General features: G+C 39.8%; 1 protein-coding gene across 3 annotated transcripts; it reads left to right on the forward strand.

Moving 5' to 3' along the window:
• The first annotated feature begins 192 nt into the window (after window positions 1-192).
• LOC110521958 (afadin- and alpha-actinin-binding protein) lies at window positions 193-25,269 on the forward strand. Of its 3 annotated transcripts, none has more exons than XM_021599960.2 (14): window positions 193-331; window positions 7,940-8,078; window positions 12,737-12,909; window positions 13,067-13,270; window positions 13,492-13,602; window positions 13,720-13,855; window positions 13,996-14,071; window positions 16,676-16,856; window positions 19,599-19,743; window positions 20,226-20,356; window positions 23,218-23,391; window positions 23,508-23,625; window positions 23,856-24,006; window positions 24,297-25,269. In XM_021599960.2, the coding sequence occupies exons 2-14, from the start codon at window positions 8,060-8,062 to the stop codon at window positions 24,391-24,393; spliced, it is 1,716 nt and encodes a 571-aa protein (XP_021455635.1). In that variant the 5' UTR covers window positions 193-331; window positions 7,940-8,059; the 3' UTR covers window positions 24,394-25,269. The 3 variants fall into 3 exon arrangements, with proteins under 3 accessions (XP_021455635.1, XP_021455636.1, XP_021455637.1); XM_021599961.2 differs by having other exon boundaries at window positions 23,221-23,391; XM_021599962.2 differs by lacking the exon at window positions 24,297-25,269 and having other exon boundaries at window positions 23,938-24,006.
• The last annotated feature ends 1,884 nt before the right edge of the window (window positions 25,270-27,153 follow it).

Raw genomic sequence — 27,153 nt, forward strand, 5'->3', positions numbered from 1 at the left:
AGCTCTCCAGGAACAGGGTTGTGATATGGATCAGTGATTGTACACAAGGATTGGGTGAAAGAGCAAAAGCAGGCCACGTCATTGCAACCTTTTGAAATCATGCTTCAAACATCTTCAAACATGCGATTGCTTGCTAAAAGTGTTGTTTGGGAATTTGTCGAAAATATTATAGGTTTGCAACCAATCGAGTAAGGAGGTGTTGGTTGCCTGACAACGCAGTAGCCAATCCCTGAGGTGTTTGGTTAGTCAGCTCCGGAGTCTACAGGCCAAGCAAGCTCGTCAGACGGGTTATGCTTTTTTTTCCGAGGGTACCTTCATGATGACATAACACGTAGGTTAAGTTTTATTACACGTCACCTGTAGAATGTTCTATGTAGGAGACATTCGCATATCCCTTGGTCTAGATATTGGCTTTATGTTAGTAGCTAGCATGCTAACTCTACTGTACCTGGTTTGACCGTTCAAACAAGTCATCGTTAGCGAGCTAGCTACTGAGGCGTTAAAATCTGTCCTGCAAACGATATTAACTGCGCTGTTAGACGAGCTATATATGAGTGCTCCAGCTTGTTGTCTTGCTAGCTACCCCTTGCCCATTGTTCTACAACGGGCTGGTGAAAACAAGCATCTGTGTTTGGTTAAGACGCGTCCATATGTTTAGCACAGTTTTTAATATATATATATATATGTTTTTTTAATGTTTAGCACAGGTGTCTTGGTCTGTCTTGTGGTGAGGAGTTTTGTTAAGAGCCGCGACGCTCTGTCTAAATATACACGCATCGCTTGCGCCACGGTTTTGGAAGACCTTTCAAACTGACGAAATTTTATTTTCCTAAAACAAAATGTTAAATTAATACACAACTTTATAGAGTTAAGATTCCCACATGGCCATATTTCGCCGCTTCTTTAGGAGAACAGACGGAAGAAAGTGAACTACTTGTGTTAATGAACGCCTGTGTGTAAATGACACAAACGTGTTGTCACTGAAACATTCTGCCGGCTGCAACTGTTAAAACATGTATAGTAAGTGTGTATTTTGCTTTTTTAAAATTATTTTGATGTGATAGGAAAGTAAAGGGAATTGTTTCTAGGACTCTACGGCAATTGAGACTCGATTCACGTTTAGAAAGAGTATTTGGCTTCCAGGGCCAATTCGCTCTTTGAACAGAACATGTAAGGTCCATGGACTAAGGAGTAACTTTAGTTAATAACAATAATGTGCTAAATTACCCCTAACCAGTCTATCAATAACAAGTCATCGGGGAGCTCGAGCCTTCCACCATTCACCAACTGGTCCCACTTTTTTTTATTCTGGCTCTCTGTTTCAAACTCGATGATGTAGTGTGACACTGTATCATGAACTTAATCTGGTATTGGAAGTGGATTTCTAATCACACATTCAACCTGGCACACCAGGTCATTTCAACGTGGACATTTGTGTAATATTGATATCAACCTTTATTCACACTTATAAAGACTGCATAACGTTTGTTGAATTCCCAGTGTGTTATCACTATACTTTAAACAATCTAAAAGCACAATCACATTCCAATGGAAAAACAATGTCAGATTGTTGATTTAGTTGCCATCTAAATGTGTTATCACTGCACTTAATTTTTTTTTTAAAGATACAACAAAGTTCAAATGGGAATACAATGTCAGATGTGTTGTATTTATACAACAACTTAATGTTTTATCTCTGTGCTTAATCTAGGCCTAATAGCTAGGGATGCACAATATATCGGTGAACATATCAGAATCAGACGATATTAGCTAAAAATGCCAACGCCGTTATCTGCCTGATGTCTAGTTTAAAGCCGATGTAAAAAAACAATGTCAAAGCTGACGTGCATGCCTATATAACATAGGTACATGAAGTAATGACGCCACGTAAAATTTTGCGCTACATGTTCAACACAGCATTCCTAACCCAGCCCACAATGTCTGCTGTGTGGATCGAGCAGTCATTTGAAAGAGTAAGAACATTTCAGCGAGACAACTCAAAGGCGAAATCCATTAACTACAAGACAATGGAATTCATTGCCCTTGACAATCAACCATTCTCTGTCGTGGGTGATGTTGGCCTTAGCGACTGGTCGAGCACCGGTACACACTATCGTTACCAAGTGCGCTATTGTTGAGATGTTGCCCTACCGTAGTTACACAGTAATAGCGCCACTGCTTTTAGCTTCACTGATCTGATTGGTTACTAATAATATAATTTAAAATCCCTCAAATTGTGTCCTATATGTGTTTAGACACGGTGACCATTTACGGTGTCATGCACAAAGTAGATGTCCTAACCGACTTGCCGTTTGGGTCATTGGAACGCCATTTGGGTCTTTGCTTGTCAACACTATTTGACACGTCAAATAACACTGTTCTTTTATAGAATGTTGTATATTCTGAATAGAGTTCGACCGATTATGATTTTTCAACGCCGATACCGATTTATTGGAGGACAAAAATGGCCGGTACCGATTAATCGGACGATTTTTAAAATTTATTTAAAATGTATTTGTAATAATGACAATTACAACAATACTGAATGAACACTTTTAACTTAATATAATACATCAATAAAATCAATTTAGCCTCAAATAAATAATGAAACATGTTCAATTTGGTTTAAATAATGCAAAAACAAAGTGTTGGAGAAAAAAGTAAAAGTGCAATATGTGCCATGTAAGAAAGCTAACGTTTAAGTTCCTTGCTCAGAACATGAGAACATATGAAAGCTGGTGGTTCCTTCTAATATGAGTCTTCAATATTCCCAGGTAAGAAGTTTTAGGTTGTAGTTATTATAGAAATTATAGGACTATTTCTCTACCATTTGTATTTCATATACCTTTGACTATTGGATGTTCTTATTAGAGGTCGACCGATTAATCGGAATGGCCGATTTGCGGATTTTTTACATTTGTTATTTATTTTTTATACCTTTATTTAACTAGGCAAGTTAGTTAAAGGCACAGTCAACTTAATGTATGTAAACTTCTGACCTACTGGAATTGTGATACAGTGAATTATAAGTGAAGTAATCTGTCTGTAAACAATTGTTGGGAAAATGACTTGTGTCATGCACAAAGTAGATGTCCTAACCGACTTGCCAAAACTATAGTTTGTCAACAAGATATTTGTGGAGTGATTGAAAAACGAGTTTTAATGATTCCAACCTAAGTGTATGTAAACTACCGACTACCGACTGTATCAAAGCTAAGCAGGCTTGTTTAAAACCTTGGATAGGAGACCAAATTGACAGCCATAAATAGATAATGTCTTCGGTAGGAGATGCTGCCCAGCCTATTTATTTGTATCTGAAAGTGGATATAAAGTTTAAGATCTGACATTGTTTCAAAGGTATGAATTCAGCATATTGTATACAAGGTTTGTCTGTGGAAAATTGGTTACCTTGATGAAATAATCCGGTGGTTCAAATTTCACCCTCAACAACCGTTTATGTGGATGACTTAGCAAATCCAATGTATTTTCCACGTAGATTCCACATCACAATGCAGGGACAAATTACTTTAAAACAACTAGAGGTCGAAGGATTATGATTTTTCAACGCCGATACCGATTATTGGAGGATCAAAAAGGCCGATACCAATTAATCAGACAATTTTTATTTTATTTATTTGTAATAATGACAATTACAACAATACTGAATGAACACTTATTTTAACTTAATATAATACATCAATAAAATCAATTTAGCCTCAAATAAATTATGAAACACGTTCAATTTGGTTTAAATAATGCCAAAACAAAGTGTTGGAGAAGTAAAAGGGCAATATGTGCCATGTAAAAAAGCTAACGTTTGAGTTCCTTGCTCATAACATGAGAACATATGAAAGTTGGTGGTTCCTTTTAACATGATACTTCAATATTCCAAGGTAAGAGGTTTTAGGTTGTAGTTAATATAGTCTTTATAGAACTATTTCTCTATACCATTTGTATTTCATATACCTTTGACTATTGGATGTTCTTATAGGCACTTTATTATTGCCAGTGTAACAGTATAGCTTCCGTCCCTCTCCTCGCCCCTACCTGGGCTCGAACCAGGAACACATTGACAACAGCCACCCTCGAAGCAGCGTTACCCATGCAGAGCAAGGGCAACAACCACTCCAAGTCTCAGAGCGAGTGACGTTTGAAACGCTATTAGCGCACACCCAGCTAACTAGCTAGCCATTTCACATCGGTTACACCAGCCATTAGGCTGATAGGCTTGAAGCCATAAACAGCACTGTGCTTGCGAAGAGCTGCTGGCAAAACACAAAAAAGTGCTGTTTGAATGAATGCTTACGAGCCTGTTGCTGCCTACCATCGCTCAGTCAGACGGCTCTATCAAATCATAGACTTAATTATAACATAAGAACACACAGAAATACGAGCCTTTGGTCATTAATATGGTCGAATCCGGAAACTATCATTTCAAAAACAAAACTTTTATTATTTCAGTGAAATACGGAACCATTCGGTATTTTATCTAACGGGTGGCATCCCTCAGTCTAAATATTCTTGTTACATTGCACAACCTTCAATGTTATATCATAATTACGTAAAATTCTGGCAAATTACTTCGCAATGAGCCAGGCTGCCCAAACTGTTGCATATACCCTGACTCTGCGTGCAATGAACGCAAGAGAAGTGACACAATTTCATCTGGTTAACCTGTCTACGATACTGGTTCCCAATTGGGAATCAACCCTCCCACGTTCAGCTGAAACGGTGGCGCATGGAACGCAAAAATATTCTTAAAAATATTTAACCTCCACACATTAACAAGTCCAACAGCTCAAATGAAAGATAAACACCTTGTTCATCTAGCCAGCAAGTCAGATTTCTAAAATGTTTTACGGCGAAAACATAGCACATATATATGTAAAACCACCACCAGACACAGCTCATTTCAATAGCCAAAACATGCAATCAACAAACGCAGGATTAAAAAATAAATCGCTCACTAACCTTTTGAAAATCTTCATCAGATGACAGTAATATGACATATTACACAGTACATATTTTTTTTTTTCAATAATATGCCATTTATATCCATAAATGTCCATTTACAGTGAGTTCACCTTCAGAAATTACTCAAAAATGCCCGCAGGAAATCTATGTAGCGCGGCAAGATAACGTAAATAGACATCATAAACTTTGACTAAATATACATGTTCTACATATAGTTAGAAAGATACACTGCTTCTTTATGCAACCGCTGTGTTAGATTTATTTTTAACGTTACAGAAATCGCACACTATTCCATATGCTGAGACAGCGCTCAGTTCCAAGCTACATTTCCACGTAATGTTGGAGTCAACAGAAACACAGATTTAAGCATAAATATTCCCTTACCTTCGATGGTCTTCGTTCAGAATGTTCTGGAAGGCTTCATACTTACCCAATACATCGTTTGGTTTCAAGACTTGCGTCTTTGTATTAGCTACTGCTAATAACATCAGCTGAAATGCACCCAAAACGTCCTCTGGTCCGGATAAGTTGCGCATCAAAACTTCAAAATTACACATTATATGTCGACTAAACAGGTCAAACTAAGTGCAGAAGCAAGCTTTATGATGTTTTAGACATGCAAAACAAACTTCAATTCAATCGGCCATCGTCTGCCCTTCTCTTGAGTGCTGGAAACAAAGGAATGGCTGGGACCAATTCGCGCCCATACGCACAGCCTATTCTCTCGTGGCACGCACTAATTTCACTCCCATAGGGTCAATTCTCGCGGGATTTGAACGATTCAAAGCTCTAATGAAAGAGGACATCTAGCGGAAGAGATAGAAAGTGTCCCCAGAATCATAGCTGGTTGGGAAGGGTGGGGGCCATGACGTCAAAGTTGCTCCAACTTTCATGGCCACAAAAACTAGTTTGGAAGAATGCCTGCCCTGTGAGTTCTGCTATACTTACAGACATAATTCCAACGGTTTTAGAATCTTTAGAGTGTTTTCTATCCAATAATAATTTATTTGCATATATTAGCAATTTTTGACAGATTTTTTTTCCAGTTTACTAGGGGTACCCAATCTCTCCAAAGGGGGCGTATGTCTGCCATATCCTTAACAGGATTGCCTGCTAACCTGGATTTCTTTTAGCTAAATATGCAGGCTTAAAAATATATACTTCTGTGTATTCATTTTAAGAAAGGCATTGGTGTTTATGGTTAGGTACAGTCGTCCAACAATTGTGCTTTTTTCACAAATGCTCTTTTGTTAACTCATCACCCAGCGTTGCATATAATATATGCAACGCAGGACACGCTAGATAAACGAGTAATATCATCAACCATGTGTAGTTATAACTAGTGATTATGATTGATTGTTTTTTATAAGATAAGTTTAATGCTAGCTAGCAACTTACCTTGGCTTCTACTGCATTCGCGTAACAGGCAGGCTCCTCGTGGAGTGCAATGAGAGGCAGGTGGTTAGTGCGTTGGACTAGTTAACTAAGGTTGCAAGATTGGATCCCCCGAGCTTAACCCATTATTCCTAGGCCATCATTGAAAATAAGAATGTGTTCTTAACTGACTTGCCTAGTTAAATAAAGGTCTAAAATAAAAAAAAAAACATGTAAAACATTATTTTTTTTACATCTGCAAAATCGGCGCCCAAAAATACCGATTACTGATTGTTATGAAAACTTGAAATCGGCCCTAATTAATCGGCCATTCCGATTAATTGGCCGACCTCTAGAAACAACATTAATTCAACCAGTTTGTGCCCAGTGGGATAACTCAATCAGATGGAAGGAATTTGGCTGTGCAGTTATACCTAAACCACTGGGCAAAAACCTGATTGAATCAACTATGTTTCCACGTAATTTCAAACCCCAAAATATGTGACGGCGTTGAATCAATGTGAAAAATGAATTTGATTTGCAAGAAGTCATCAACATAAGGGCATTTAGACTTTTTTTCACCCAACTTTTAAATCCAATGACGTTGAATCCACGTTAGTTGACAACTCAACCAATTGTAAATCAAAACTAGACATTGAACGGACGGACGTCTGTGCCCAGTGGGCAGGATTTATCAAGTTAATTAAGAGTCAGTTTATTAAGTGTCTGACTAGCCTAAATAAGCTTGGTAGGTTCACCATCTGTTCAGTAGATTCAATTAGATTAAGTGTCACCAGAAGGTCCTGAATGGTTTGGGTGGTAAAGCAATATAAATGATTGAAACAATCCCAACATGCATAAATTGTTTTCCCACTTCCTAAAATTGTATTTTTTGTTTTGTTATTGTGATTTTGTTTACTTCAATTTCATTTTGTTGACCCATTTCAAATTTAACAAAGCCTACATTTTATAGCCCTAGGCTAACCCTACAATTATTAATTTCCTCAGTGCTTGTCTGGTCAACTGTTTTTGAAAGGGTAGCCTACAAGCCATTGGTTGTTTTAATTGCACAAGGGACTGTCTGTTTCTTTAGATAAAATACCATATTATGTCTCTTGGATTAGGCTGGTGATAAGAGTATGAGGAGATGGTATGTAGCTATTCCATTTGTTAATAGCTTAACTTCATTGGTAAAATTGTTTATTGCCCAGTTTCTTTGCTCTGACTTGGTGGTTCCTTCTTTCCACAACCACATTTGTAGTTGTACAAATCATATGCTATAACATGCTAATATAGAATACTAATATGTAGGTTTATTTTATGTGCAAAAACCATCAGTGCCTTAAACTGCAATTCAACCTTTGGATTCTTACAATGACGATATGAATCCCGGCCTGTGTTGCTGTAGAACTGGTGCCTGCTGAGATAAAGGATTTGGCTTTGTCCCTTCCTAATAAGCTCCCCACACTCCCCTGTTCTTTAGGCTATTGCATGTTTCCATCCCTCCTTGTAGATGTCCTTCGTCCCTAGTAATCCCGCGTCCACTTGTTGAATGTGCACTGCTAATCTATTATCTGCCCCTCTATTTCAGGAGCTGTCTGCGTAGGCCATTCCGTGAGCTGCATGTATCCTGGGAGGTAGCGGATGATCCAGACACATTCGGTGTGTTCTGAAGCACCGCTGCCCTGAGGGAGTCTGGAGGACTGCAGCGATGCCAGAATCTTCACTTGGTGAGTATTACATTGACCTTATGTACCGCTTGTGGTTTTCATTGAAATTGTGATGCACTTTTTCAGCTTTGTTTAGTTTGATTATGATTCTCCATTTGTCACTCCACTAGTAGTATAGAGCTAGCCTACTTAGTTAAAGATGCAGTGATGAGTAGCTAGGCTGCTACTGTCTCATTTTTCTGGTGCTCTACATAAAGTAAAGCCTCATGTGTAAAGGAGAAGATTAAATTGACAGAAATAGCAGATGAATGCTATTTTAAGGTTGTGTGCCCATAGTAACCTCAATTCCAAAATTCACTCGTAAAAGGAATGCCTCATTGCCTTTTTGTTATCGCGAAGATATTATACTATCTATGTATACTATTTTGCTTCCCAATAGTCCACCACAGTAGACGCGTCCATAATACCCAGAAAAACACCGAAATAGTTCTAGTGTTTATTTTTTTTGCATTACATTTTTACATTGCAATAAAACATAGATCTTTTTTTATTGTGTGTTTGGTGCAGGCTTACCTTGGCGCAACGTTTTTTAGTTTGTGTAATTCTCTCTCGAACAATGTGAGTTTTATCAATATATTCACCTCAATTTACTCCAAAAAATGTGCAATGCTAGTTATTGATAAGTTACCTTGTCCGAGAGAGATTTTTGCGGTTATCAAAATGTCGCGCCGGGGTAACCCTACATGAAGTAGTTCTAAAATCCCAGATAGAAAAATGTAATAGTGAAAAAACTATTGAAACATTTTCTGGGTTTTATGACTCATACTGTTGTACTCAATGTCGTTTTCTGTTCCCAGAATTTTGTATTTATTTCATGCTAATGATTCAAAATTAGACTGACAATAAGGTTGGAATTCAAGTGTTTCTAATAGCCCTGGATTTTCACTCAGTTTTTATACTGTAGCCTATTGGGTGTTTCAACCATGTTGAAGGAGAATTTGACTATTTAGGGCTTTAATCTGTATTTTTTTATGTGTATTAAAGAAGGGTCCTGAATCTTACCCCATCAGCAATTAACTTCCTCAAACTCATTCTGGAGTTCAGGGCATCCAAAACATGAACAAAGGCTTCAAAAACACCCGAATACGTAATTTTACAAACGGCAAAGCTCTCACGAACATTTCTGACTATGTATACGAGGATGAAATCGAATTTGCAGGTGAACCTTATTTCTTTGAACCGGAATACACAGACGAGGAGCTTCAACAGATGGAGAATGACCGAGAAAGGAGAGAGACAGAGCAGGCAGAGGCTCAGGCTTATAATCATCAAGCATCCGAGGCCCGACTCAGGACATCTGGGGACTGGTGCTGTACCTGAGGGCAATGCCAAGCGATGCCCACTGAGAACTAGTGTCTTTGCTGCCCAGATTGGGACCTGCTTATGCCACCCTTGGAAAATCTATGTGTCTGGCGACGAGAGAACGTTGACCCGCGAGCCCACCCTACTCTGTGTAACCAGTGACAATAACTTTCCAGCCCTCATTAACCAGGCAGTTGTAGAAACTTTTTCCATGTGCGAAAAATAAGCTGGAAGAAGAGACCTCGGCCAGGGGGACCAAATGTCCACCTGTCAATAAAGTAAGTACCGGTAGTTTTTAAGTGATAAATAGACTTCCCAGCATTACAGTATTCATAGGCTGCGTCAAATGTCATCCCTCACCCAAATGCTCATCAGTAGGCCTACCTAGTGTTATTCTGCTTTCGCACAGATATTTATATTTATTAATTTTCTAGGCAATATAGACTTGTGGTCTTGGAATGGGGATTGAAAGGCAAATTACTTGGCGTTGGCCAAAAACGAGTGTTACTCAGTTGCATCGTCAGAATCATCTGCAACAAGTACCCTTCACCCACCGGTATCTACGTTGGATTCAAGGAGGCAGATGAAGCCTTCAGAATCCTTTGCACAATCTTCAACCGATGGCTCATATCCTTTCCCCTTCTATACTGGTGTATTCGGAAAGTATTCAGACCCCTTGACTTTTTCCACATTTCTTGCTACATTACAGCCTTATTCTAAAATTGATTAAATCATTGTTTTCCCTCATCAATCTACAAACAATACCCCATAATGACAAAGTGAAAACAGGTTTTTAGACCTTTTTGAAAATAAAAAACAGATACAAATTTACATAAGTATTCATACCATTTGCTATGAGACTCATCCTTGAGATGTTTTTCAACTTTATTGTATTCCACCTATGGTAAATTCATCTTTCCCTCGATCCTGACTTGTCTCCCAATCCCTGCCGAAGGAAAAACATCCCCAAAGCATGATGCTGCCACCACCATGCTTCACTGTAGGGATGGTGTCAGGTTTCCTCCAGGCGTGACGCTTGGCATTCAGGCCAAAGTGTTCAATCTTGGTTTCATCCAGACCAGAGAATCTTGTTTCTCATGGTCTGAGAGTCCTTTAGGTGCCATTTGGCAAACTCCAAGCGGGCTGTCATGTGCCTTTTTTTTTACTGAGGAGTGGCTTCCATCTGGCCACATAAAGGCCTGATTGGTGCAGTGCTGCAGAAATGGTTGTCCTTCTGGAAGTTTCTCCCATCTCCACAGAGGAACTCTGGAGCTCTGTCAGAGTGATCATCGGGTTCTTGGTCACCTCCCTGACCAAGGCCCTTCTCCCCTGATTGCTCAGTTTGGCCGGGCGACCAGCTTTAGGAGGTTCCAAACTTCTTCCATTTAAGAATGATGGAGGCCACTGTGTTCTTTGGGACCTTCAATGCTTCCCCAGGTCAGTGCCTTGACACAATCCTGTCTTGGAGCTCTACAGACCATTTCTTCAGCCTCATGGCTTGGTTTTTGCTCGGTTTTTGCTGGGAGCTACTTTAGCATCATAGTTTGGGTTGGGTTAGCTGCTTTGCATCATATGAAAGAGGATAGATGTTGGTGTAATTGTACTCTAAACAACATGTTTAAGGCATTGATGTGAAAGCATATACAGTTCTGAGTTACCTTAATAAGAGGATGTAGGATTGTTGCAATGGAGGAGAATTGGGAACAAAGTGAAAATGACATGGCTTGGGAACACCTCTCGGAACCTGGGGCCAGAAAGGGGAAGACTGGGCGAAAGCATGAGGAGGCTTTTTAGGGATTTCATTTTTGTGGAATCCAGCAGAAAAAGTATCCTGGAGAAATGGGAGTGGGAATTGTCATGGTCTCAGTCTTTGGTTTTCATGCATATATAATAATGCATAGCTTACCACATTGTTAATAGTATTATGTTTTGTGTGTTTTTGTTGCTTTCCAAGTCTTGTGCTATCACTCTCGTAGGAAACAGAAGGAGAGAGTGGAGAAACAAAAAGAAGCTCCAAATGACATGGAACAAGACAGCAGATTCAGCTGAAATGTCATTTTGTTGTGTGATTAGAGATGGAAATAAGATTGTGTATGGTGTGATCATAGACCAGGCCATAACTCTCCGAGTTTGTAAACCTCCCGGTGGTGAATGTTTTTTTTATCATTGTTCGTTCATTTATAATCATGTTTTATTTATATTTTATTTATTCATTTTCGTTATCAATTTTTGTTCATTTATAAGCAATTTCTTGCTTTTTCTTGCTTCCCCCACAACACGGGAAGCCATGTCTGGTCTGATATACAGCTGTATCGACCCTTTGGGAAGAATTAAACTTGGTTAAGCTTCACTAGTGTCCGTGAGTTATTTCCTCTGAAAATTAGAACCTAACAGTATAGTTGTTTTCTTCAAATATATATATATTTTTTTTTACCAATGATTTTTCTTGTTGGTTGTGGTTTTCAGAGGTCGTCACCAGAGAAATGCTCACTACAAAACCGTAGATCCAGTCTTTAGATGGGAGTGTTTATGCATCTTTGCAGGACAACTAACTAAAGTCTCAGTAAATCTGTGTCCAAAGGAAGTCCGTGAGAAGATATCGGACTGTGTTTTGTCTTTGCGTTGTCACATGTTGGGATTTCACATCTGCAAACCATTTTCAACAATATTCAGCTATTAACCTAACAAAAACTATTTCTGTCCCGTTTTCATCGCCTGGCTGAACTCATGACTGACTATCAACGTAGCTAGCTAGGTACCTAGGACTGTATCTGTGCCAGTAGCGTTCCCCCTATTTACACACTCGCAGTAGCGAGAGGAATTGGATTGAAGAAGTACATGCATGGTAGCGAATATGCTTGAACTGTAAATTATCGCTCGAGTTCAACTAAATGGATTATAATGTTCGGTATGACACAATTTCATGTGTACAACATCTAGAAGACTATACTGGAGCAATAGAGCATTTGTTCATGTTTTTGGATGCCCCGGAACTCCAGAATGAGGCTGAGGAAGTCAATTGCTGGTGGGGTAAGTTTTTCAAAACCAAGTGAAATTCCCCCCAAAATTTCTGCACCCTTCTATAACATGCCATTTACATCAAAGATACAGATTAGGGTCCTAAATAGTGAAATTCTCCATTCGCTCCAACATAATGTATCTTAACCGTTTTGTGGTTGGATGGCTTGAACCTCCTTCAATCATTTTCACTGGACATTTCATTTCAACACTAAAGCAAGATGGCTGCGCTTCTTTGAATCACATACCTCTTTGTCCACTTTGAAAGACAGTTTGCAATTAATTGATTTTGACCTAACTAGTAATGGCAATCCTTTTGTCCTATTATTCCTGCACAGAAATCAAGGACACTTCCTGCAGCTCTTCAAGATACAGAATGTCTTCTCTGAGGCAGTACAGCCAATCATCAGTGCTCCCTCTGCCAATGACCAGAAACCCCTACAACATGCCTACAATAAGTGCCTTCTGTACAGAGGACAATGTGTCAGAATGTATCTCATACATCAATCGGGTAAGAGACCTCAAATGTTTTAATTCATAAAAGATGTCACAATGATGTCATTGCAACCTTTGTTGCCTGCTGGGTTCATGCTTGCTTTCATGTGTTTGATGCCAGTAGCTAACCGCTAAGCTGCATGTCTGATCCCATCCCTGATTTGCCTCTGCAGGAGGTATCCTCTCTGGGCTTTCCATTGCTTTGCACAGAGTCTAACAACGGTCCTGAACTGAATCTGGTGGACGTGCTGAATAACGTGTACAACCTGCTCCAGCTGCACCGCCGGTGCCTGCAGACAGTGGAGGACATTGAAGTGGAACAGGTCAAGTCCAACAGCAACATGGACTATCTGCAGCTCAGCAACACTAGACTGAAGGTTTGCCCTTGACTTACTCACTCGCTAACCTTCTTAGTTTATTATCCTTTATTTATTCTCTTAGTCCTGTCTATGCACATCAATTGCTGTTCAAACGTGATTTACCCTTACGCAAACACATAACACATTATAAAGAGTGGACATGTAGTTTTATTAGGAATTCTAGCTTTGTAATTAAAACCACAGTTTTTATATATTTGTTTTTATATGAATCCTTATAGGATCAACTTGAACTCTCCAAGAGGGAAAACACTGGACTTCTTGAGAGAGAACGTCAGCTACAGCTGAAAGTGAAGAGCTTACATAACTGCCTGAAAAATGAAAAAGAAGAGGTACGCTTCGTTGATTTATATGGAAACTTGAGATAAGATTAGAATATCTAGTACCAGTCTATTTATTCCTAGAAAGGATTATCATGTAATAGCCTACTTGTATTGTTTTCGTGCCAGGTACAGAAACTTCAAAGCATCATAGCAAGCCGTGCCACTCAGTACAATCATGACATGAAGAGGAAAGAAAGGGAGTTCGGCAAACTAAAGGAGCGCCTGAATCAGCTTCTGATCGACAAAAAGGATAAGAAACAAAGTAATCATTCGAGTTATGCTTCATCCTCTGATCGCCCATTTTTATTTAATACGTTAATATTTTCCTTTTCACCAAATGCTATGCATCATACAGTTGATACTGTGGTGGAAGTTGACCTATGTGTAATTTCTCTATTCTAGCGTTTGAAGTATTGAACTACGTGGGAAGATCGGATGGGAAGAGAAGCCTTTGGAAAACTGGGAAGACTGAGGCCAGGTAACTATGTATACTGAACCAAAATATAAATTATGTAATAATTTCAAATCAGTCAATTTAAATAAATGAATTAGACCCTAATCTAGGAATTTTATGTGACTGGGCAAGGGCGCAGCCACGTGTGAGCCTGGGAGGGTATAGGCCCACCCACTTGGGAGCCAGGCCCAGCCAATCAAAACAAGTTTTTTTCCAACAAAAGGGCTTTATTACAGACAGAAATGCATGTCAGTTTCATCAGTTGTCCGCGTGACTGGTTCCAGACGATCCTGCAGGTGAAGAAGCCGGATGTGGAGGTCCTGGGTTGGCATGGTTACACGTGGTCTGCGGTTGTGAGCAAGGTTGGACGTACTGCCTAGTTCTCTAAAACAATGTTGGAGGCGGCTTGTAGTAGAGAAATTAACATAAAATTCTCTGGCAGCAACTCTGGGGACATTCCTGCAGTCAGCATGCCAATTGCATACTCCCTCAAAACCTGAGACATTTGTGACATTGTGTTAAGTGACAAAATGGCACATTTTAGAGTGGCATTTTATTGTCCCCAGCATAAGGTGTAATGATCATGCTGTTTAATTGGCTTCTTGATATGCCACACCTGTCAGGTGGGTGGATTATCTTGGCAAAGGAGAAATGCTCACTAACAGGGATATAAATACATTTGTGCAGAAAATATGAGAGAAATACGCTTTTTGTACATATGGAACATTTCTGTGATCTTTTATTTCAGCTCATGAAACATGGGACAAATACTTTACATGTTGTGTTTTTTTTGTCTCATACTGGCACTCATGACATTACCAATTACTTCCATCTACAGTGAGCTCCAAAAGTATTGGGACAGGGACAGTGTTTGTTGTTTTTGCTCTGTACTCCAGCACTTTGGATTTGACAATGAGGTTAAAGTGCAGACTGTCGGCTTTAATTTGAGGTTATTTTCTACCAAATTAGCGCTTTTTGTACGTAGCCCCCCCCCCCCCCCATTTTAGGGGACCAAAAGTATTGTTACAAATTCACTTGTGTATTAAAGTGCATCAAGCTTGTGACTGACAGATTTGTTTGATGCGTTTGCAGTTTTCTTTGGATGTGTTCCAGATTATTTTGTGCCCAATGGAAATGAATGGTAAATAATGTATTGTCATTTTGGAGTCACCTTTATTGTAAATAAGAGTCGATTATGTTTCTAAACACATCTACATTCATGTGGATGCTACCATGATTACGGATAATCCTGAATGAATCGTGAATAGTGATGAGTGAGAAAGTTAGACGCACAAATATCATACCCTCCCCAAAATGCTAACCACTGTTATTGTAATGGTGAGAGATAAGCATGTCTTGGGGGTATAATATTTGTGTGTCTAACTTTCTCACTCATCATTATTCACGACTCATTCAGGATTATCCGTAATCATTAATGTAGAAGTGTTTAGAAATATATTCTATTCTTATTTACAATAAAAGTGACTGCAAAATCACACACTCCATTATTTACCATTTATTTCTATTGGGCACAAGCTTGAAGTAGTCATTGCGTGCTATGAATATGGGAATTTGTCACAATACTTTTGGTCCCCTAAAATGGATGGGACTATGCACAAAAAGTGCTGAAATTTCTAAACGGTTCACCCGATTTGGATGAAAATAACCTCAAATTAAAGCTGATAGTCTGCACTTTAACCTCAGTCATTGTAGTAGAGAGTAGAGAGAATCATTTATTTCAGCTTTTATTTCTTTCATCACATTCCCAGTGGGTCAGAAGTTTACATACACTCAATTAGTATTTGGTAGCATTGCCTTTAAATTGTTTAACTTAGGTCAAACATTTCTAAGTTGGGTGAATTTTTTTACGTTTATCTCTAGGAGACAGAACGCGTCTCCTTCTTGAGCGGTATGATGGCTGCGTGGTCCCATGGTGTTTATACTTGCAGACTATTGTTTGGAAAGATGAACATGATCCCTTCAGGTGTTTGGAAATTGCTCCCAAGGATGAACCAGACTTTTTTCTGAGGTCTTGGCTGATTTCTTTTGATTTTCCCATGACGTCAAGCAAAGAGGTACTGAGTTTGAAGGTAGGCCTTGAAATATATCCACAAGTACAGCTCCAATTGACTCAAGTGATGTCAGTTAGCCTATCAGAAGCTTCTAAAGCCATGATGTAATTTTCTGGAATTTTTCAAGCTGTTTAAAGGCACAGTCAACTTAATGTATGTCATCTTCTGACCCACTGGAATTGTAATACAGTGTATTATAAGTGAAATAATCTGTCTGTAAACAATTGTTGGAAAATTACTTGTGTCGTGCACAAAGTAGATGTCCTAACCGACTTGCCAAAACTATTGTTTGTTAACAAGAAATTTGTGGTGGTTGAAAAACAAGTTTTAATGACTCCAACCTAAGTGTATGTAAATTTCCAACTTCAACTGTATGTACTCCCTATGGGAGTCCCAATCACGGCTGGTTGTGATATTGCTTGGATTCGAACCAGGGTGTCTTGTGATCCCTCAAGCGCTGCGATGAAGTGCCTTAGACCCCTGCGCCACTTGGAAGCCCCCATCATCACATGCACTGAGAAAAGACTAAGCACAGGTGAATTTCTTTATTTTTCAGACATGAGGGAGAGATGTATAAGACTCTACTGAACGACTACGACAGTCGCCACAAGGACCTATTGATGGAGAACGCAGAGTTAAAGAAAGTATTACAGCAGATGAAAAGGGATATGGTCACCATTTTGAGCCCCAGGAAACATAGCCAAAGTGGCGAGAAACATGATGACAGTCTAGAACAGGTTTGTCTAGTAGTATTGTCTTTGTCATGGGTACCCAATATGCTGTACCGGATGGTGTATTTGGTATTTACAGTCCCCTCCATATGTGTGTGGACAGTGAGGTTAACATTTTTAAATGGTCTCTAAGCTAACATTTTTCATTTGGCTCTATACTCCCGCATTTTGGATTTGAAATCAAATGTTTGAGGCAACAGTACAGAATGTCACCTATTTATTTGAGGGTATTTTCACACATCTGATTTACCATTTCGAAATGAAGCACATTAGGTATCTAGTCCCCCTATGTGAAGTCATAACTATTTGGGCAAATTCACTATGACTCAACAAACTCGTTGGATGCATTTGCAGTTTGCTTTTGTTATGTTTTGGGTTATGTCAAATTGTAGAAACCTCTCAAGGATGACCAATGGAAACAGGATGCAACTAGGGTTGCACATTTTGGGGAATATTCAGGGGTGGAAACTTTCCGTGGGAATTAACGGGAATATATGGGAATTAACAAGGATATATGCAAATTTATATTAATACCATTTAAATGTAGATTTTTTTGCATTGGATATATTTACCGTATCATAAGTAGACATAATTGCAAATTATTAAATCCTTCCAATAGAAAAATATATATAATAATTGTTGAATTGAACTTTAATTAAATAAGTTGACTCTTTGCATGGGATGATTTCACTGAACAACAAAAGAAAGGGAATATTGAATGATCCATCATATCTCCCAAAAAACGTTTTCATCATACGTCTGTAAAATTATAGTCTAGAAACTAAAGCTTTGGTTGCCTTCCTCTCAGGCCTCCATGTATTCTCCCTGGACCTCCTCAATGTCCACCTCTTGAACATCATACTGAGGCCTCGTCTTCACTGTCACTTTCCAACCTAGTTGAGGATGGCTCGTTGTCAGGCTCAAATTTGTCCAGATGGGCACCATTTTTTCAACCCTTGTATTGGTCAGCCTGTTGCGTGGTTTTGTGTGTGTTCCCAAACAAGGACCAGTTGCGCTCTGAGGAGGCTGATGTTGGTGGGATTTGGAGGATGATTGAGGCAACAGGAAAAAGAGCCTCAGATCCACAAAGTCCCTTCCACCAGGTGGCTGATGATATGTTGGCACGACTGCCATATTGCATTTCCTTCCCAAAGTCCTTACCAAACTGCAAAGAACCTAGGTCTCATCCAGGCGGCGAGACACAGTAGTGATGACACCATTGATCTCTGCACCAGACAGGATGCTCCTGCCAGCATACTTGGGGTCCAACATATACGCTGCGGCGTGTTTGGGGTTCAGGCAGAAGTCTTCACGCTTTTTGATGTATTTTAGAACTGCAGTTTCCTCTTCTTTTTTATTTAATTTAACTAGGCAAGTCAGATAAGAACACATTTTTATTTTCAATGACGGCCTAGGAACAGTGGGTTAACCGCCCCTCCCCCCATGGGTGTTGCTGGGCAGCTTCAATGTGCTGCACTTATTCTTCTCACTTTGCTTGGTGAGGTAGATTGCTGCTCTAACTTGATGACCCTTCACAAACCTAACCATTTCCTTGACTCTCTTGTAGAGTGTATCCACTGTTTTCAGTGCCATGATGTCCTCTGGGAGCAGATTCAATGCATGAGCAGCACAGCCAATGGGTGTGATGTAAGGGTAGGACTCCTCCACTTTAGACCAATCAGCCTTCATGTTCGCCGCATTGTCGGTCACCAGTGCAAATACCTTCTGTGGTCTGCAATGTAGAGACCGGTGTGTCTGTTGTCCCTTGTGTCTGTGCTCTTGTAGAATACTGGTTGAGGGATGGAGATGTAGTTAATTCATCTTTGGCCCTCGAACAGTTTACCACCCATCAGAGATGATTTGATTTGCTTGACCTTCACTTGAAATCTGTTGAACTCTGCATCCAGCATATGAGTAGATAAAGCATGTCTGGTTGGAGTGGTGTGTGCTGGGGGAAGAACATTCAAAAAATCTCTTCCAATACACATTGCCTGTGAGCATCAGAGGTGAACCATGTGAACAGCTCAAGCAAGACATTCATCAGCCATTCTCTGAATACATTCCTCCATTGAGTCAAAAAAACTTCTCATTCCAGGAGGACCATGAGCTGTTGCTATCGATAAGGTGTCTGATTCATAATTTTCACCTCTGACCAAAGTCCCTCTACTTCTATTCTAGATTGCTTGTTGTGAGCGCTGAGGGAACTTTATGCACTTGGCCAGATGATTCTGCTTCTTTGTTGCATTCTTCACATGTGATTCGGCACAGTATTTGTATACAGCTTTTCCTTCTACATTAGCTGCATATTCCTGTAAAAATTTGAAGAAAATTAGTATAAAAAAAAAACAACAAATACAATTCCATGTACAGATAAATAGTTAAGCAGTTAGATTAAACAACTCCTTTGTAAGAGAAATGTTTTAAATGAAACATGTATGGAAACGTGAATTAACACTCCTCAGTTAATAGGCTCAAGCAAGCTAAAACCCACATGGTAGCAAAAACTAACTAGCAGAAATTGTTAACAAGTTAGAAATTATTTAAACACAATTTGCTGTAGGTTACTATTTACCAGTTAACAAAAAATCATGTATGTCGTATAAAATAGTTCACAACTGAAATTACTCCGGCATAGTTTTAAAACCATCTGCACACAAAAATAGCACACTATATAAAGGTGACTGCTTAATTAAATAAATTAACCAATTAATAGTCTATGCCTGTTGTCACGACATCTCTCTGCAACAGACCAGCTCAGAAGAGGATGAGGTGTGTGACTCAAGTAGAGAGAGCCTGGAGCTGTCCTGTGAGCATGCAAGGGAACAGCTCACCAATAGCATTCGCCAGCAGTGGAGGAGACTAAAGAGCCACGTGGAGAGACTGGACAGCCAAGGTATTCTTTGTCACATACTACTCACATCATCCCTAGAGGGCAGCCACTTGTGAGGTTTTGTTTGCTTACCACCGGAGAAAAAGGTCACTCAGGATGCTCAGTTTTATTGTCTGTGGTATTATAGTTTTGTTATAAATAACATGAAAGACTACCGGACTTTGAGTTGATTAAATGTCCACTTAAAGCTCAACTGAACAGTGATACAAATCGCTTGTTATAAGTAATGTCAGTTGATGGGTGGTCATTTTACTCTGTTATCAGCCAAATCAAATGAAAAGAGTCCAATAAAAGTGGTAGCCACTGTCTGTGAAACATGAACCAACTGACACCTCTAGTGGTTCTTTGAGGAGAAGCTGTTTTTTATTTGTATATTTTTCAAACCCAGACCTTTAAATCCATTAGTTAAACCTATTATTACCGTAATCATAAACAATAAACCATCTCAGAATCACTGGTAATGTTGTGATGTGATTCCTGTCCAGCATCCTTGGTAGGGGAGAGAGCCAACATGAATGCCATCCCCAAAGAGGTCCATGAACAGGAGATGGACAGGCTGAAACTGGAGATCCAGCAGTATAAAGACTTCATCCACACGCAGCAGCAGCTCCTGCAGGTATACACTTAACTCTCTTCTCTATGATGCTGCTTGAGTTCAATACTTATTCAGCCTTGTTTGTTTTTAATTAATCTGGCTATTACACCTACAGTGTCTTATCTACCTCATTCTAGCAGACCTGTAAATTTGTCTACCTATTGCCTCAATAGATCTATCAGCATAGACATTAAAGTAAATGGAAAATACTTATTAACAACTCGAGATCTTGGGACTATAAGGTTCTATTTGACATTTTTGTCAAAAATGAGTTCACATATAATTGATATTTTAGATGTGTTCATATGTCTGTGAAGTTAGATTTTAGAAAGAGTGCATTTTAAGTGGGAAAAAATGACAAACTACAAAATGATGAGGTTCTGTCTGCAATCCAATCACAAGCCTGAACAAATACAAACGGACCAATCAGAACAATGCCTTTGCTATCTCCTTCTATTATGGTCTTGTCTAGTCAGTAATAATGGCACGGAAAGCAAAAAAAAACACTTGTCAGAAATCTTAAAGTAAATGATGTTGTCTGGTGACAGTAATTCGTTTGATCATAAATATTTATTGTATTTGATGTGTTCTGACTATCATGTACATATTTAAATAGTTTGTTTTCTTAACTGAACATGTGTAATTCAGAAGTGTCAGATAGAACCTTATGGCTAAACTCAAATGGACATTTCAGAGGCGTAAGGTTCTACTGCGATTGCGCCCAACAATTTTTATTTCTTTCTTTTTTTCCCACCTTTGTTTAACCAGTTGAGAACAAGTTCTCATTTACAACTGCGACCTGGCCAAGATAAAGCAAAGCAGTGCGACAAAAACAACACAGAGTTACACATTGGATAAACAAACGTACAGTCAATAACACAATAGAAAAAATCTATATACAGTGTGTGCAAATGTAATAAGATTAGCGAGGTAAAGGCAATAAATAGGCCATAGTTGCGAAATAATTACAATTAGCATTAACACTGAGGTGATAGATGTGCAGATGATGATGTTTAACTTCCATTAAAATTGCAGAGCGCGAAATTCAAACTACAGAATTAAACAAATTTAACTTTCATAAAATCACAAGTGTAATACATAAAAATAAAGCTTAACTTCTTGTTAATTTAGCCGCTGTGTCAGATTTCAAAAGGCTTGACGGCGAAAGCACACCATGCGATTATCTGAGGACAGCGCCCCTTCATACAAAACCATGAAAAACCTATTTCAACCAGGCAGGTGCGACACGAAAGTCAGAAACAGCAATATAATAAATGCCTTACCTTTTATGATCTTCTTCTGTTGGCACTCCAAAAGGTCCCAATTACATCATAAATGGTCCTTTTGTTCGATAATGTCCTTCTTTATATCCATAAAAACTCAGTTTAGCTGGCGCGCTTCAGTCAATAATCCATCCAGTTTCCCTCCATCAAAATGCATACAAAATGAATCCCAAATGTTACTAATAAACTTTTCCAATCAAGTCAAACAAAGTTTATAATCAAACCCTAATACTTAAATAAACAATCAAATTTAAGACTGAGAATCGTTATTGTCTTTACCGGAGGAAAATACCAAAGAACGCGCTCTCATTCACGCGCTTGGAAACACTACAGCCAAAATGGGAGCCACTTAGAAAAACTACAATTTCTGGCTCATTTTTCCAAAATCCAGCCTGAAACTCTTTCTAAAGACTGTTCTAGTGGAACCATAGGAACTGCAATCTGGGAGGACTTCGCCTTATAATATAAGTGACAGCCATTGAAAATAGTGGTAGGCTGAATTTGTTTTGTTTTTTGGGGGGGGGTTGTCCTCGGGGTTTCGCATGCCATATCAGTTCTGTTATACTCACAGACATTATTTTAACAGTTTTAGAAACTTTAGAGTGTTATCCAAATCTACCAATTATATGCATATCCTAGCTTCTGGGCCTGAGTAACAAGCAGTTTACTTTGGGCACACTTTTGATCCGGACGTGAAAATACTGCCCCCTACCCAAGAAGGGTTAAGTAGAGATACTGTGGTGCAAAAGAGCAAAAATAAATAACAATATGGGGATGAGGTAGTTGGGTGGGCTATTTACAGATGGGCTGTGTACAGGTGCAATGATCGGTAAGCTGCTCTGACAGCTGATGCTTCAAGTTAGTGAGGGAGATATAAGTCTCTAGCTTCAGTGATTTTTGCAATTCGTGGCAGCAGAGAACTGGAAGGAGTTGGCTTTGGGGATGACCAGTGAAATGTACCTGCTGGTGCGCGTGCTATGGGTGGGTGCTGCTATTGTGACCAGTGAGCTAAGATAAGGTGGGGCTTTACCTAGCAAAGACTTATAGATGACCTGGAGCCAGTGGGTTTGGCGACAAATATGAAGCGAGGGCCAGCCAACAAGAGCATACAGGTCGCAGTGGTGGGGTGTATATGGGGCTTTAGTGACACAACGGATGGCACTGTGATAGACTACATCCAATTTTCTGAGTAGAGTGTTGGAGGCTGTTTTGTAAATGCCATCGCCAAAGTCAAGGATCGGTAGGATAGTCAGTTTTACAAGGGTATGTTTAGCAGCGTAAGTGAAGGAGGCGTGTTGCGAAATAGGAAGCTGATTCTAGATTTAATTTTGGATTGGAGATGCTTAATGTGAATCTCAGGATTTTTATACTCTGCAACTTTAGGACCTTTATGGGTTATGAAAGAAGAATCCACTACAAAACAGATCTGGGATGTGAAAACATTGATGCTTTAATATCTCAGAACTTTGCTTTGCACCGATAAAACATTATAGTCCCAAGGTCACGAACTGCTACCTCACTTGTCAGTAATAATCAGTTGTCTGTAATTCTCCCTCCTAATCCTCAGTCTCCACTGCTCTGTGTGTTCTGTTCTCACAGCAGCAGCTGAACTCCCCATGTGACGATGAGACAGCCTCGCTGCTCAACGACTGCTACATGCAGGAGGAGAAGGAGCGCCTTAAGGAGGATTGGAAGTCCTTCGAAGAAAAAAGGAAGAACTTTGAGGCGGAAAGGAGGAACTTCACAGAGGCAGCCATAAGACTGAGCCACGAGGTACAGAGAGGGTACAAGAGGGCAGATAACTTGGAAATTTGATTACTTGCAATTTCATGAATTATTTTATTTCAAAGTGAATTATTCAGGCTAATATTCAAACATTTGTCCTGCAGAGAAAAGCATTTGAGGAGGACCGCGCTACATGGCTCAAACATCAGTTTTTAAACTTGACTCCATTTGGAGATCAAATGAAACCACAGATGTCAAAGTCTCAAAGTGCCTTATCAGGATGTAAGTAATTAGCTACTCCTGAATACCATCAGCACCAAGCTGGAGGACATGGCTCTTCCTTCATATCAGTCAAATCAAATAGAAAGCATTTGTCTCTGAACATTTCATAAAGCGACCTGCACCGAAATTCCCAAAAGAGAAAGTCTACTGTAGGGCACATTGGTGGAATTGGTGAAAACTGTTTTGTCTGGTTGTTGACACATCATGACTTATTTAATATCTTTTGCCAGGGGCTGAGTCAAAGGTTAGGCCTGTGTCGACTCCAGCAAAGTTAAATAAATCACTATCCCACACGGCTTTCTCCACATCCAGAGCCTCCCCAGCGAAGACGCCATCCACGGCAGATCTGTATCGCACACACCGCCTTATCCCAGAAAAAAGGTACCCTACACATGATATAGATATTCATAACAGGTACACGTTACAGTGCAGCACTCAACACAATTGCAAAACGAAAACAAACTAATTGCAAAAGGAAACTAACAAAGCAGAGCTTAAATCAATTGAAGCAACCGTCTCATACATATGTAGATAGATGTCCTCTGTATGCACTGACTGTTTGTTGCTCTGGTTTAGAGGAACTGCTAGCTAAATAACTATAATGTCAAGAATTCAAGACTTTGCTCTCGATGTGGATGAAGACGTAATGCTGTATAAAATGTTCTTTCCAGCCCAAGCACAATCCACCCAAAGCAAGACTCCAGCATCCTTCGCAATGGTGACATTCCTGCCCAGCTCCGACACGTGAATGGAGGAGCAAATTGCTGAGCATACACATTCACGGGAGATAGAAATGGCTCCATTTAAACACAGGGATAGACACCTTGGCCTTTTCCCATGACAATCCATGCTCTTAAACCATTCAATATCAAGTGTAGTATCAAAGGTAGTCAGACACACTTAAATGGAAACGCCAAACACAAAATATATTTAGTTCTTGTTTGTAGAACTTTATAAAATAAAAATCTATAATTTAACTAGACAAAAAGGACCCGGACAGACGAGGCCCCTGTCTTAGTTTTGATAGAGCCATAATATTTTGGCTGCTGAGTGGCTCATTGTAAATGACAGGGACAAATTAGTGTGGTTTTTAATGTAATGTTGGTGTTTGTAGAAGTCGTTTTGTATATATTTAATGTCAAATGTCTTTGTTGTATTACCTTTTTGTTAAGGTCATGTGGTTTTATAAAGTTGAATGTTTATCCGTCGGCACTCTGTAAGAGCGTAATGTATTTATCATGGTCAACATTGTTTCCCCCTTAAATGTTTGATAGCATCTTAGAATGTACTTTTATTTCAATGCTGCTGATACACCAAAGGCAATAAGATATATTAGTTCTGTCAATTTCATAAATACATTTAAATTGTGTCTTTCCCCTTGAAGTGATTGTGGTGATGATGACAAAACAATATTGCTCAAGGCTATTGTGTTTATTGTTGTTGATGCAGCGCACGGAACAGTCACAGCGAGGCAGATGCACTTTATAACTGCATATATCACTTTGAAAGTGTTTTCTGCATTGATTTCTTATTTTACAATTCACCATGAAAAGTGATTGCCATTAGATTACTGTTGTTAGAGGGCTATAATATATCAGAGACCATCTTTGAATGCACAGTTGGATTTATTACAATTTGAATGGTCAAGATCTCAGTGATGTGAAATGATGTATTTTCTGTTAGAAAGGTTACATAGTATCTGCTCCACCAGAGCTCTAAGCACACTGCTCAGAGCAGCAACAGGCCACATGGGCTTCTGCCTTCTCCCTCAGGTCCACACTCTAATCATAGATGCTGCTCAGATATTCAGAGCGGTTCAGGTTGGAATCTGTAATATGAAAGAAAGTAAGAAATCAGTATTTTTTGAATACATCACATACAGTATGGTGTCTTCAGTAAAACAGTTGCCCATTCTAGATTCACTGACTGCCAGGCAGTGGAATTGTGTAGGTGGTCCTCACTGGGAGGCAGACAGTGCAGGACATGCTTAACAGTAGCATTTGGACTTCTTGCCATCAACAATCACCTGCTTCTCCAGCTTCAGACTCAGGATTCATGTGACATTCTGGGATAGAGAGGTACAGTAATAATGTTAACTAAATGAACTGACATTTGTTAAAGTGATGCAACATCGGCAGTTCTCGGAAGAAAGCACCCAAGAATGGGCAAAGCTGATTGGGCTCTGGAGGCCACTAGGTGTTCCGTACTCCTGTCTGACTTCCCCATCAGCCTTTCCCCAGATTCAACAGGTCTGTCCCTTCATTCAGTCCACAACTTGAAACTGAGTGCCAAAATCATACGATTTAAAACTTCTCTAGCTTATGTTTTAGTACCCTTTAAAAGCACTAACCTTTTGGTGACATTTGGTTGGGCACTTCACCTAGTCTTAAAGTGAATTTCCTGCAATTCTATTTTGCCGTGGGGCAGAGATGTTTTAGTTTCACATCTGAATCCTAGGTTTCTTCCTTGGTTCCTTCCTTTCTATGGAGTTTTTCCTAGCCACCGTGCTTCTACATCCGCATGCAAATCAAAATGTATTTATATAGCCCTTCTTACATCAGCTGATATCTCAAAGTGCTGTACAGAAACCCAGCCTAAAACCCCAAAGAGCAAGCAATGCATGTGTAGAAGCACGGTGGCTAGGAAAAACTCCCTAGAAAGGCCAAAACCTAGGAATACACCTAGAGAGGAACCAGGCTATGAGGGGTGGCCAGTCCTCTTCTGGCTGTGCCAGGTGGAGATTTTAACAACATGGGAAAGATGTGCATATGTTCATAAATGACCAGCATGGTCAAATAATAATAATCACAGTAGTTGTCGAGGGTGGAACAGGTCAGCACCTCAGGAGTAAATGTCAGTTGGCTTTTCATAGCCGATCATTGAGAGTATCTCTACCACTCCTGCTGTCTCTAGAGAGTTGAAAACAGCAGGTTTACGACAGGTAGCACATCCGGTGAACAGGTCAGGGTTCCATAGCCGCAGGCAGAACAGTTGAAACTGAAGCAGCAGCACGGCCAGGTGGACTGGGGACAGCTAGGAGTCATCATGCCAGGTAATCCTGAGGCATGGTCCTAGGGCTCAGGTCCACAGAGAGAGAGCATGCTTAAATTCATGCAGGACACAGGATAAGTACTCCAGTTATAACAGACTGACCCTAGCCCCACGACACAAACTACTGCAGCATAAATACTGGAGGCTGAGACAGGAGGGGTCAGGTGGCCCCTTCCAATGATACCCCCGGACTGGGCCAAACAGGCAGGATATAACCCCACTCACTTTGCCAAAGCACAGCCCCCACACCACTAGAGGGATATCTTCAACAACCAACTTACCATCCTGAGACATGGCCGAGTATAGCCCACAAAGATCTCCGCCACAGCACAACCCAAGGGGGAGCGCCAACCCAGACAGGAAGACCACGTCAGTGACTCAAACCACTCAAGTGACACACCCCGCCTAAGGACGGCACGGAAGAGCACCACCTACTGAAGAGATGAGTCTTCAATAAAGACTTAAAGGGTGAGACCG

The sequence above is a fragment of the Oncorhynchus mykiss genome, chromosome 4, assembly GCF_013265735.2.
Source record: "Oncorhynchus mykiss isolate Arlee chromosome 4, USDA_OmykA_1.1, whole genome shotgun sequence".
Taxonomy (NCBI): Eukaryota; Metazoa; Chordata; class Actinopteri; order Salmoniformes; family Salmonidae; genus Oncorhynchus; species Oncorhynchus mykiss.

What these genes read in the sequence shown, in the direction of transcription:
- LOC110521958 (XM_021599960.2), top strand. An exon ending in TCAGCAACACTAGACTGAAG is followed by an intron (nt 13,271 to 13,491) that starts GTTTGCCCTTGA and finishes GAATCCTTATAG; the next exon opens with GATCAACTTGAACTCTCCAA. An exon ending in ATGATGACAGTCTAGAACAG is followed by an intron (nt 16,857 to 19,598) that starts GTTTGTCTAGTA and finishes TCTCTGCAACAG; the next exon opens with ACCAGCTCAGAAGAGGATGA.